General features: G+C 54.2%; 1 protein-coding gene and 1 long non-coding RNA gene across 2 annotated transcripts in view; one reads left to right on the forward strand and one right to left on the reverse strand.

The window, feature by feature from the left end:
- Window positions 1-12,683, reverse strand: part of Dnah17 (dynein, axonemal, heavy chain 17) — a 113,977-nt gene that overhangs the window by 11,968 nt on the left and 89,326 nt on the right. The window contains exons 65-73 of the mRNA XM_039087512.2: window positions 11,684-11,888; window positions 10,227-10,391; window positions 9,523-9,663; window positions 9,139-9,309; window positions 7,940-8,062; window positions 5,737-5,930; window positions 3,233-3,381; window positions 1,428-1,555; window positions 808-1,035 (exon numbers count right to left, since the gene is read on the reverse strand). Of these exons, the coding sequence (XP_038943440.1) occupies window positions 808-1,035; window positions 1,428-1,555; window positions 3,233-3,381; window positions 5,737-5,930; window positions 7,940-8,062; window positions 9,139-9,309; window positions 9,523-9,663; window positions 10,227-10,391; window positions 11,684-11,888 (1,504 nt within the window). The remainder of the gene's footprint in view (window positions 1-807; window positions 1,036-1,427; window positions 1,556-3,232; window positions 3,382-5,736; window positions 5,931-7,939; window positions 8,063-9,138; window positions 9,310-9,522; window positions 9,664-10,226; window positions 10,392-11,683; window positions 11,889-12,683) is intronic.
- On the forward strand, window positions 1,004-3,000 carry LOC120095221 (uncharacterized). Its single transcript, XR_005490579.2, has 2 exons — window positions 1,004-1,209; window positions 2,807-3,000. It is a non-coding gene; the product is annotated as an uncharacterized LOC120095221 (long non-coding RNA).

Here is a 12,683-nt window from a genome sequence, read left to right on the forward strand (position 1 = left end):
TGGTGCCCCGCCTGGGAAGATACGTGCGGGGAGGACACAGGATTCCAGAGCCTGGGGTGTGGGCTACAGCCTGAAGAAGTAGTGCGCGCCCGCAGATGGTTACAGTGGAGGGTGATGAAGAGAGCAAGGGGCTGGCAGGGACAGTGGCCATGGGGATGACAGGGCGGGAGGGCTGCAAAGCTGACTTGACTGAGAGGTTGGGTCAGAGGAGCCCTGTGTGGAGGGGAGGTAGAAACCCTGCCAGGCAAGCCTGGTACTCCCTGAAGCCAGGCAAGCCCCTGTACCCATCCTCTTCTATGGAGGGAACAAGAAGCCATCATGGGAGAAGGGCCTGACCACATGACTGCCTTGTTCAGGGCACTATCAGAGGACATGTGGTCATGTAGTTGGAGCTCCAGTGGGAACCCATTGTCCCTCTAGCTGCAAGGCTTGGAGGCCCCAAATCAGCTTTATGACTCCAGTGGGCGAGGTCTGGATCAGAGAGAAATGTGACCCAGGATGGGACAGGGCCTCCAGAGTCACAGGAATGACAGGCACCCCTGCCAACTGACAGGGCAGTGACAGCGACCAGAGGCCATGCTGCATCCACGACTTCAGGGCTCGGTGAGTTTGCCCAGCTTTCAGGGGCACACTCTGGCGAGACATTAGTGTGCTGGTGTGCTGCGGGTAGGAGGCCAGCATGGAGGAGCCTCTGGGACTCGGAGGGGCATCTTAGCTTGCTGGGCCTGTGCCTCCTTTGCCTGGCTGTGTGTGCGTGCGTGCGTGCGTGCCTCCATGGGGAGAGCCACCTAGTCTCACCCTCCCTACCTGAGTGAAAAGGTCCAGCGCCTTGTGCAGGTTGGCATACATGCCCGTGGGAGGCTCGTTGGTGATTTTGATGGCGTTTTCCAGGATGCCCTGGGGGATGATGTGTGTCTCCACGGAGGGAGCAGGCTCTGCGCTGATGAACACCCGGTAGTCCTCGTGGCTACCTGAGCTGTAGCGTTCCACCTTCTTGTCCAGGATACTCAGCCATCTCGCCACCAGGTGAATGTTCTGCGGCAAGGATTCCTGTGCCTCAGGCCCGGGTGGATCCCGTTGAAGAGCCCTGTCTCAGGCCCGGGTGGACCCCGTTGAAGAGCCCTGTCTCAGGCCCGGGTGGACTCCGTTGAAGAGCCCTGCCTCAAGCCCGGGTGGACCCCGCTGTGCCCACCCTGTTGACCCTAACTGGTGAGAAGTATTCCCAGTGGGTAACTCAGCCTTAGGATCAACCTTGTTTGTCCCCCTGGGCTCAGAGCAAAGACGACATGGTCCCCAGCACCCCTTTAGGAGCTATAAGAGGGTGTCTGGAGGGGCTCTGTGCTGGAGAGCCATAGAGATGGTGCCCCAGCAATGGGAGGTTCTGTCCCGTCCCCAGTGACGTGACCATGGTAGCGAAGAGCCCTCACCTGCAGAATGACCCAGTGTCCTTTCTCGGCAGCCACGTCCAGCGCATCCTCGGCCACCACCTCTTGTCCTTGCCCCAGGGACACGTTATGGAGTTTCCCATTGTCTATGGTAAATCCCAGTTTTTTCCCTGAAGAGGGGAAAAACAGGAAAAGTACTGGGTGATTCAGAACCGTGGTTCGGGCACTGCATTCCACAGCCGGGAACACTACTCGCCTCCCACCTTGTTTATTGTGGGGTGGAAGCACACATCCCGTAACATGACCATGCTTCGGCCATCTGGAAAGGTGTGGCCTGGGGACATTCAGGAAACCAGCCCTGTGGTGCAGCTGTCTCTCTAATACCACCAGCACCACCCCAGAATACCTTGTGACCTTGAACTCCCTCTCCTTCTCCTTGCCTAACAACTGCTCTCTGCTTTCTGCCCCTGTGTGGTGGCCTGTTACAGGCTCTGGTCTCATGGAAATGGGACCGCACACGCCGAGACCCTCACCACCACTGTCTTCTTACATGAGCGCTATGCTTTTGACTTTCATCCGGGAGGAAGCACGGACTCGGGGTGGAGTTAACAACCCATAGCAAACTCTGGCTATGGCGTCTTAATTGTTTTGGGTTCTTTTGTTTTTTGTCTTCAGATTTGTGATGAGTAATTTTCCTTGCCAACATGACTAGGTATAGATTCACCACGGAAAATCCCTTCTAGATAGGTCTGTGAGGGTGTTTCACAAAAGAAGGGAGTGCCCATCTCAGGGTGAGTGGTACTGTCCCTGTGGGCTGGTGTCCAAGCAAGGCTGAGTAGCTAAGAGTGCTTCTCAACCTGTGGGTCCCAACCCCTTTGGTCCTGGAGCCATCTTTCCACTGGGTTCACCCGAGACCATCATAAAACACAATGTTTCCATTTTGATTCATGACAGTAGCAACATTACAGTTACAAAGTAGCAATGAAAATAATGTTTTATGGTTGGGGGTCATCACAGAATGAGAGGCTGAATTAAAGGGTCACACGTTAGCAAGATGGAGAACCGCTGAGGGAGAAGAACTGAGCTGAAGGCATGACTTGACCAGCTGCCTCAGGTTCCCCTCATACTGTCCCCAAATAACCCCTTAAGTTTCCTTTTGTATTTTTCCCCCTCAGCTGTGATAAAAGTGACCCAGTCAGGGCTATTTCCAATTGGGAGAGAGCATGCAGGAAGGCTTCTCAATCAGGGCCTCTGTTGCTGTTTGACCAAAAGCGTCTTAGGGAGGAAAGGGTTTATTTGGCTTGCATCTCAGCACAATTCATCATGAAGGGAGGTAGGGAACTCACCAGGAACCCCGAGGCAGAGGCCGTGGAGGGGCTCTGCTTGCTGCTCACTGGCTTGTTCTGTTTGTTTTCTTACAGCACCCAGGACCGCCAGCTTAGGGTGGCACTGCCACAGTGGACTAGACCCTCCCACGTCAACCACCAACCAAGAAAATGTCACAACGGCTTGTCCAAAGGCCAGCCTGGTGGGGGCACTTCACAATTGAGGTTCTCTCTTCAAAAATGACTTTAGCCTGTGTCAACTTGACATAAAACCTAGCCAGTTCAAAGGCTTGGCGGTGGACCTACTTCTTAAGCCTTAGGGACAGACCCAGCCTTGGACTGGAAGGTGCTGTGGTAGCTCCCGGTATGGCATGCCCTCCCCTCTGGCCATCCCCATTTCCGCTGGCAGGCTTGTTTCTCTACTCCAGCACCCCTTGCTAGTTGCTGGCTTTGACCTAGCTCTCTAGGAAGTTCGGGGTTCCTCTGTGTGGTTTTGAATTGCGTTTCTGCAGTGGTGCTTACCGAGGGCCTCCACGTCTTTGAGGGGGTCGACCCCGGGGGACAGGATGAAGAAGATTGGTGTGGAGGGGCTGCTCTCTTCGTAGGACTTGGAGAACTCCACGCTCCGGCCTTCTACAAACTTACTACCCATCTTCTCTTCCACAAAATTCCTGCGGGGGGTCAGGGGAACATGCTCTGTAGGACCATGGGAGGCTGGGCCCTGCTCCGGACCAGGGCTAGGGATACATGGGTGGCTTTGGCCCAGGCAGGTGGGCCGTGCTGGGTGGACTTCCTTTGTAGAAATCAAGGGGAGGGAAGTAGCATCTTGATTTTTAAATTTTAATTAATTAATTGATTAATTAATTAGTGTTTGAGAGAAGGTCTGGAGTAGTCTGGTAAGCTCAGGCTGACTTGGTATTTGCTAGGTGGCTATGACGCTCCTACCCTCTGCTTTCCAAGAGGGTGGGATTACAGGTTCCTGGTTGTCACCACACAGTGCTGGGGACTAAACCCAGAGCTTTGTGCATGCTAGGCAAGCGCTGCACCCATGGAGCTGAATCCCCAGGCACACAATGGTATGCTCCTCCTTCAGTCCCAGAGGCCCAGGGAGTGGCATGAAGGATGCTGCCTGGCCTTGAACCGAGAGGCCTCCAGGGTACAGTGGGACAGTGAGGGGAGGAGCAAGCTCTGTCCGGAGGGCCACCTTAGAGGGGCTTAGACTCCATCTTTATTACCCAGCCCCAGAGGTCCAGGTCCCTTGGGCGGTCCTCTCAGGGGTCCAGTGCTTAGGGTGAGCTTTGCATTTCAGTGTCCACATCTGCCTCCATCATAAGTGGCTAATGATCTGTGTCTCCCAAGCCCAGTGTTAGGTTTTGTTTTTTTCTTTTTTTTTTTTTTCTTTTTTTTCCGGAGCTGGGGACCGAACCCAGGGCCTTGCGATTCCTAGGTAAGCGCTCTACCACTGAGCCAAATCCCCAGCCCCCCAGTGTTAGTTTTGAGTGCAGGACCATGGCTGTGTTCCCAGGCTGTAAGCTTGCTCCTGGGCACAGCTGAGAGATGATCCAAAGGCCTTGGGGCTGGGCAGTGGGTGGCTGTACTGGCTGGTTTTGTGTGTCAACTTGACACAAGCTAGAGTTATCACAGAGGAAGGAGCCTCCCTTGAGGAAATGCCTCCCTGAGACCCAGCTGTAAGGCATTTTCTCAATTAGTGATCAAGGGGGAGGACCCAGCCCATTGTGGGTGGTGCCGTCCCTGGGCTGGTGGTCTTGGGTTCTATAAGAGAGCAAGCTGAGCAAGCCAGGGGGAGCAGGCCAGTAAGAAACATCCCTCCATGGCCTCTGCATCAGCTCCTGCTTCCTGACCTGCTTGAGTTCCAGTCCTGACTTCCTTTGGTGATGAACAGCAGTGTGGAAGTGTGAGCTGAATAAACTCTTTCCTCCCCAACTTGCTCCTTGGTCACGATGTTTGTGCAGGAATAGAAGCCCTGACTAAGACAATGGGCTTTGAAGGTCTTACTGCCCATCTGAGGTGCTTGGCACCTTTGCTTGTCCAACCCCTGCCCTGCTCACTATTTCAGGATCCTTCTCCCACTGCCCCCAGCTCAGCTGTATTAACATTTCCTAGCCTTGTCCCTTTCTGTCTGAGAAAAACAAAACAGAAAAAGTCCTCCAATTGGGAGTACATGTGCGTCAGGGCCCGTCTTTGGTCCAAGGGGGTTTCTGTGGGGACGTGAGTGTCTTTGAGGAAACCTGGCTATGTACAGGAAGGACGGAATGGGCGGGAGCCAGCCCCTCCCCTCGGAGCCTGGGCTCTAGGGTCCTCCTCTGTGCTCAGCCCCTCCCTCCTCCACACATGTGGGAGGACTCAGGTCTTAAAATTACAACTCTTCCTTTACGATTGGCACATAATTGACACTAACTTTAGGCATGGAGGGTCCCCTGTGCTTGGTGGCCTTTCTTTTTCCTCCCCCAAATGTAAGGGGCCCCCTTTTATATGGCTGGGGAGGACTATGCTTTCAATCTTAGGGCCTAATGAGGGAAACTCTGCTTCTCTGTCCTGTGTGACATTGCATCCCCTCTAATGGGCCAGTAGGGCCGGAGGTCCTGCTGATCACACCCTGAGACACTGAGTACCAACAAGAACCTGGGATCGGGGCTAGGGTGTGGCCAGCAGAGGTTCAGCCAATAGACACCAAGCATGCACAAGGCCTGGGGGTCAGTCCTTAGCACCGCTTAAAACTGGGCACATGCAACCCTAGCACCCTGGAGGCAGAGATGGGTGGAGGGGGAGCAGAAGTTCAGAGGCCTTGGCTACATAATGAGTGAGTTTACAGGGAGCCAGGGCTGCTGGAGACCATATCTACTTCATAAAAGAGGAACTTAGCTCTCCAGGTCTGGGTATACGGCCCATGGCCATGCTAGCAAATGGACCCCGCTCAGCTATGCCCTCCCTAGACTGGGGTAGGAGAGGAACTAAGATGGTCACGTTTCTAGGATGCCCGGGGCTGGGTGCTGAGGCCTGCTCACTTGACGGCGTAGGTCATGCGGTCCGGCCTCATACAGCGCACCATGCACAGCTTCTGCAGGGCAGTCTTATTCTTCCATTCCTTGGGGAAGATCTCCTTCTCCGGCGCTTCCGACTCTACCAGCTTTTTCCACCGCTTGGCGGAGCCCTCGATGTCACTGTCCAGGTTTTTGAACTCGTCCATCTCCGACAGGGCCTAAGGCAGATGTGGGTGGCGCAGTGACCATGGGGACACCCTGAGTCAGTGGGCGCCTTCCCCAGATGGCCCTCAGTGGGCGCTGGGGAGAGGTGTCAGGAAGACTGGAGCTCTGGGGAGGGTGACAGAGTGACCTGTCACAAAGATCACCCTGTCCTTCCTGTCAACTGCAGGCCAAGCTTCTGCGGGACATGTGGCCTGGGGACTCACTTCGGCTCCTTTCCCTCCAAGGAGGGTGCTGTCAGGGATAGCTCTGGAAAAGTAGCTTTGATTTACCAGATGTAAATGTCTCACAGGTTCACTGCCGCTGTCTGCTAACCTAGGCCTCGTCCTGGAAGCTTCTAGCCTCCGTACAATCTTATCTTGGCCTCTGAGACTTACTGCTGAATAAGTCAACCCTTTCTGGCTTTTTCTGAACTCTGACTGACTGGTTCAACTCAGCTGTTCTGGTTCAAACTCCACTCCAAGCTGACTGATTCAGTCTGGCTTCTCTCTCGGCTTCTCCTGAATTGCTCTGCTTGACCTCATACTAACTTTGGTAATCTGTTCTAATTTTCTGGTTTCTTCTCAGTGTCTGGTTCATTCTGTCTTCCCTGTGTCTAGCTTGTTTTCTCTTCAACGTGCCTCTGTACAACTCTCTTGGTAAAACTGCCTCCTCCTCCTCTTCCTCCTCCTCCTCCTCTTCCTTCTCTTCTTCCTCTTCCTTCTCCTCCTCCTCTTCCTCCTCCTCCTCCTCTTCCTTCTCTTCTTCCTCTTCCTTCTCTTCTTCCTCTTCCTCCTCCTCTTCCTCTTCCTTCTCCTCTTCCTCTTCCTCTTCCTCCTCTTCCTCCTCTTCCTCCTCTTCCTCCTTCCTTTCTCCTCTTCTTCTTCCTCTTCTTCCTCTTCCTCCTCTTCCTCTTCTTCCTCTTCTTCCTCTTCCTCCTCCTCTTCCTCCTCCTCCTCCTCTTCCTCCTCCTCTTCCTCCTCCTCTTCCTCCTCCTCTTCCTCCTCCTCTTCCTCCTCCTCTTCCTCTTCCTCTTCTTCCTCTTCTTCCTCTTCCTCCTCCTCTTCCTCCTCTTCCTCCTCTTCCTCCTTCCTTTCTCCTCTTCTTCTTCCTCTTCTTCCTCTTCCTCCTCTTCCTCTTCTTCCTCTTCTTCCTCTTCCTCCTCCTCTTCCTCTTCCCTCTCTTCTTCCTCTTCCTCCTCCTCTTCCTCTTCCTCCTCTTCTTCCTCTTCCTCCTCTTCCTCCTCTTCCTCCTCTTCCTCCTCCTCTTCCTCCTCCTCCTCTTCCTCCTCTTCTTCCTCTTCCTCTTCTTTCTCCTCTTCCTCCTTCCTTTCTCCTCTTCTTCTTCCTCTTCTTCCTCTTCCTCCTCTTCCTCCTCCTCTCTGTCTCTGTCTCTCTGTCTCTCTGCACTGTTCCCTCAAGTAGCTTCCCTCTCCCTTCTCTTGAGAGTTGGGCATATCCTGTTCTGTCAAATCTTTCTCTGATTTGTCACTTTATCTGCCACTCAATTAAACATCACTTTCACACATGGGTGCTTCCTTCTACAAACTTTACAAACCTCACTGTTTGGGATTAAAGGTGTGTGCTAAGGCTGAGCCAGACCACAGCTAGAAATGGGTTTTTCAGTAACTGACACAATCTCGGGGTTCACAGTGTGCTCAAATATCCCGCAACGTATCTCGCCTGGGCCACTGCCTTCCTCTGGTCAGTTTGGATTGCAACTTGAAACCTGGGACCTGAGGGCTCTTGACAGTGAATCTGGGAACCTGAGGAGTGACCAGACCTGGGACAGCAGGGCAAGGCCGAGGGATGCTGGCACAGGGTAGCCTGGGACTGGCTGCAGGTTCCTGTGGATGCCACTCTCCTCTGGACCTGAGCAGGCTGGTGGAAACTGGTGATGTTCCGCCTAACACAGGTGCAGGGCTGCCTGCGAGCTGCGGCCATCCTGGCTTCCACCTGTAACGGGGTGCCGGCTGGCATCCTCAGCACTGGTTGGAAGGGGTTCAGTACTAAGTTTGAGGACCCACCTTGATCCCGCCCCAGCTCTGGTGTTGCAGGAAGTCCACAGGTGACACAACGCCTGCCTTGAAGGGGAACCGCAATAGAAAGTCCAGTTCCACAGGATTCAGCTCCTTCTTCATGGAAAGGACCTGGGGGCAGGGGCGGGGTGGACCACAAGGGCCTTTTGGTTTTATGTTTTTAAATCAGGGCAAAACACATGTGAAACACATCATATTTACACTAATGCACACAGCCCAGTGCCATCGGTACACTCACAAGGGTTTGCAGCTACAATTTAGTTCTAGAACATTCCTATCAACCTAAGGAAAAGCACCTATGTGCTGATGAGGTCTCAGGCTGCACCAATATGTATTCTAGGAGGCTGTGAGATGTCTCCCATAAGCGGCCTACATTGGGATCTTTGGGTGTGGGGGTTTAGGGGGCATGCGGGTGTCTGGGTGGTTGGATAAGGTGAGACCAGGCCCCACTGGCTGTCTTGGAGATCGTATAGCCTTGAACTCACAGAGCTTGGCCTGCTTCTGCCTCTTAAGTGCTGGAATTTAAGGGGTACGCCATCCTGACTGGTCTATGGGATTATGATCCTCAAGCCAGCAGTTGCTGGGAAGTAGGGACAGGTGTGCTGTGGCTCAGGGAGATGGTTTGTTCAAAGGGTGTCTACCCCATCCTGTTCTCTCATGGCAGAGGGATATCGGTACAAGATGTCGCACCTAGACCTTGGTCCTTTTCCAGTCTCCAGAACTGGGACACATAAAGCTCTATCACCTTGGGCAGTCCTTTCAAAAGTGACTGAAGCCACTGTCCATCTGTCAGTCTGTCTTTTTCCTTCTTTCCTTCCTTCCTTTCTTTCCTTCTTTCCTTCCCGGGAGGCCCTAGCTATGTTTCACAGCTAATGTTGACCTCCTGGGCTCAATGTTCCTACAGGCTCAGCCTCAGTGCCTTGTCTCTGGGCTCACGCCACATGCCCTGCTCAGACAGGCCGTGCAGCCAACCGGACTGAACTCGGACCTTCCAATATTTCAGCAGGAGCGTCCGCACACGGACGCACGTGTCCTCCCGCTGGGCTGCCTAGCAATGTTGAGCTGGTGTGTGTTCACCAGACCCTGCGAGGGGGTGTACTGTGGAGTCTGCGCCCCCGACACGAGCCTGGGGGCTGCCAGCGCAGGTGCACAGGCTGCAGTCTGGGGACAAAGGCATCGTGCGTTACCTGGAAGGTGACTTGAGCCAAGAAGATGAGCTTGTCCCGCTCGAAGAGCCCGCGTGCCGTGTACATGTACACAGAGTAGGTGATCTCGTCCGTCAGGTTTATCACGCGCTGCCTCACCTCCTCGGCGGGCGGGGTCTTCTGGATGGCTTTCTCAAACACCACATTGAAGGCCTGGAGAACGGCCAGGGTGAGCTGATTCTGCAGCTGCGGCTGCGGTCCCCGGCAGCTTCTGGTTAATTCTGACTGGGGTGCCGTGGGGGAAAGGTAGGGCGGAAAGACCCACTCCCACAGCACCACTCTCTGGTTCCTGCCATCTTGTGTGCTCCCTGACCTTGGGGTGGCCTGTCGACTTGGTCCCCTGGCCTCGTGCCCCGGGTGGCTGACCTTGAGAGAGAACTGGTAGATGGGGTTGATTTTGTTGAGGTCGTTCAGGATAAAGTAGAGCAGGGAGGCCCTTGCGGCCGCTGGGCGGTAGTTCTCTCGCGCCTCATTGATCTTTGTTTCTGTGATTTTTGCCTCTTGGACCTCAGGACAGACAAAAGGCGCTTGGAGGGAACCACCAGGGAGACGAGCCACTCAACACGAGGGCCCCACTTCTGCCCCAGCCCTTCATTCCTCCCACGTCCCCTAGAAGGCCTTTCAGACAGCAAGATGCCACTAGCTCCCTCTGTCTATTGCTGTGATAAAATGTCCCAACCTGGCGGGAGGAAGGAATTGTTCTGGCTTACAGTTCCAGGCAACAGCCTATTATTGTGGGGAAGTCAGGGCAGGAACTTTAAGAGCATCACATCCAAAATCATAAGCAGGGAGAGGAAAAGGCTCGTGTCAACACTCGGCTAGCCTTCTTCTCACTCACATGCTCTGGGACACTCTGCCTAGGGGATGGTGCCACCCACAGTGGGGTGGGTCTTCCTGCACCAGTTAATAATCAAGAATGTCTTGCACAGACATAACTGTGGGACAACCTGGCCTACTTAATTCCTCATTATGACTTTGTTGAAAGTCACGACAAACCGTTGCAGGTACCCGGGTGTACTCAAGCAGTGGGCTGGCTAGCCTTCTGTGTGTCCCTATGGGGACAGGCCTACCTTCTCCTCAATTTCATTGGCTGTGTGCTTGGTGGTCTCTAGGTTTTCCACCAGGGCAGTGTCTCCCAGAAAGTTCCCCGACGCGGCTGACAGCCGAGCCAGTAGGGAGTCTTCCAGTTCCTTTAGCACGATCTTGAACTCGTTCTGAGATTTGGTGAGGTTTGCCTGTGGGAGCGACAGGGCCCCCGGGGGAGCAGGGCAGCAGTCAGTTGGGCCCTGGTCTCACCTCTGCTCCCAGGTCTCTCTAGAGTGGGGGCCCAGACCCACAGCAGGAGGGACGACACCCACCATGTAGGGTGGCCATGGAGGTGCCAGCCTCCACTCCAGGCTGCCAGGCCTCTTGCTGTGGAGACCAAGAGCCATTGTATGTGGTCGAGGCAGAGCTGAGGAAGTGGCTGGCTGGTACAGTTGGCCACACTTGGTGTGTGCATGCGTGTTCGTGCTTGTGGTCATGCATGAGTGCATGTGTATGTGTGAAGCCCAGAGCATCGGGCTCAGTTGTTTTTGTTGTTGTTGTTGTTGTTGTTGTTGTTATTGTTGTTTTGTTTTAAAGATTTGTTTGTTTATTTATTTATTTATTTATTTAATGTATATGAGTACACTGTAGCTGTCTTCAGACACACCAGAAGAGGGCATCGGAACCCATTACAGATGGTTGTGAGCCACCATGTGGTTACTGGGAATTGAACTCAGGACCTCTGGAAGAGCAGTCAGTGCTCTTAACTGCTGAGCCATCTCTCCAGCCCTCACCTTGTTTTTTTTTTTTTGGTTCTTTTTTTCAGAGCTGCGGACCAAACCCAGGGCCTTGCGCTTCCTAGGTAAGCGCTTTACCACTGAGCTAAATCCCCAGCCCCCCTCACCTTGTTTTTTAAAGATGGGGTTTCTTACTGGAATCTGGGGCTTACACATTAGGCTAGACTGTCTGGCCAGCAAGTCCCAGAGGCCCTCCTGCTTCCACAATCTGTCTGCCCCAACCCTGGGATTACAAGTACACAGCAGCCTTTTCTAGGTTCTGGGGTGTGTGTGTGTGTGCGTGTGTGTGCGTGTGTGTGCACTCGTGTATGTCAAACTCAGTCCTTGGATTACACCTCAAACATATTACTGTTTGAGCTATGTCCCCAGCCCAGAACCCTGAGTTTTCTTTATGCTGCTGCAGATTGAACTGAGTTTCAACATGCTAGAAAAAGGCTCTGCTACAGAGTCCCAGCCAGGCAGGCACGGAGCCATTCTGGGGACCGGCTTTGATCTTCAGTGCCATCTGAGAGGACTGAGCCCCTGGTGGAAGTTTAATGACTGCTGGTTTAGAACTGAGTTTGGGGCAGGAGGAAGGGCTGGTGTCGTTGGCTGAGGTCCCAGGAGCTCGGAAACACATGTGGCCCACTGTGGCCACGTGAGGTCCATGGTGGCCCACGGGCCTCCCACCTGACCCATTTCCGGCGTCTGCCAGAGGCAGGTACCTTGAGCTGTTCCAGATCCGGGCGCTCTTTGGCCACCACAGCGGCCAGGAGCTGGTCCTCGAGGCCGTCTCTGGTGACCAGGAAGTTGATGAGCGTGCACTGTGCCTGCATCTCGGGTTTGTAGTGGGGGTTGAAGTACTTGGTGTGAAGGATCAGGCGGAAGCTGGGGTGGTACTCCACCTCCTTGTCGCCGATCTTAATGAACCTGGCGGGTGAGGAGCAGAGTAGGACAAACCTCAGCCACAGGGCCACCACACCCGAGGTTAGTGGCCCATCCACGCTTCCCCTATGCTCCTTGACTGACAAAGAGCTGGAGGGGGAGCACCAGGCCCCTGGAGGCCATGTCTGTCCTTTACTCTGGTGGCTGTTTTGTCTGCCCAGGGACGTTCATGTGCATGGACGGAAGCACTGTTAACTCTAGCTCCTCCCACGCTCGGTGCTGAACACCAGTGTGTGCCCCCATGATGACCCTCTGCGGAGCAACCCTGCAGCTGCCCGTGGGTCACTCCTCCCCCCTCCCATTCCCCCTCTCCCCCCCACCCCCACCCCTGCAGTCTTTGAAGAGCAGCATTTATGCTGGAGGTAGGAGGGGCTGGGGGCCTTTTCAGAGTCCAGGACATCACAACGTTTACACTGAACATCACCCTCGTCCTGGGCTGCTGGGCAAGCCCCAGCACGGGTGGTTCCTATCTGCTCTAAAAGTCCATTTACTTCCTCTGTGTTATAAAAACAACGAAATGTGGTAGGTCCAGTCGATGGACGGTCCGGCCAATGGAGGGTTACTCAGGTGGGAGAAGGCACGCAGTACTGCGAGATGCTGGAGGGTGGAGGACCCCTGCCAATGTGACGCTAAGGGCAAAGTTCTAGGCACAGAACGATATGCCATCAATGTCCAGAGCGGGCAGAGCCACGGAGACAGAAACATGCTTAGCCTGTGCGGGGTTTCCTTGTGGGATGATTAAGACTTGGAACAAGACCAGGGTGGGGGTCATACAGCGAG

Source organism: Rattus norvegicus, chromosome 10 (assembly GCF_036323735.1).
Source record: "Rattus norvegicus strain BN/NHsdMcwi chromosome 10, GRCr8, whole genome shotgun sequence".
Lineage (NCBI taxonomy): Eukaryota > Metazoa > Chordata > Mammalia > Rodentia > Muridae > Rattus > Rattus norvegicus.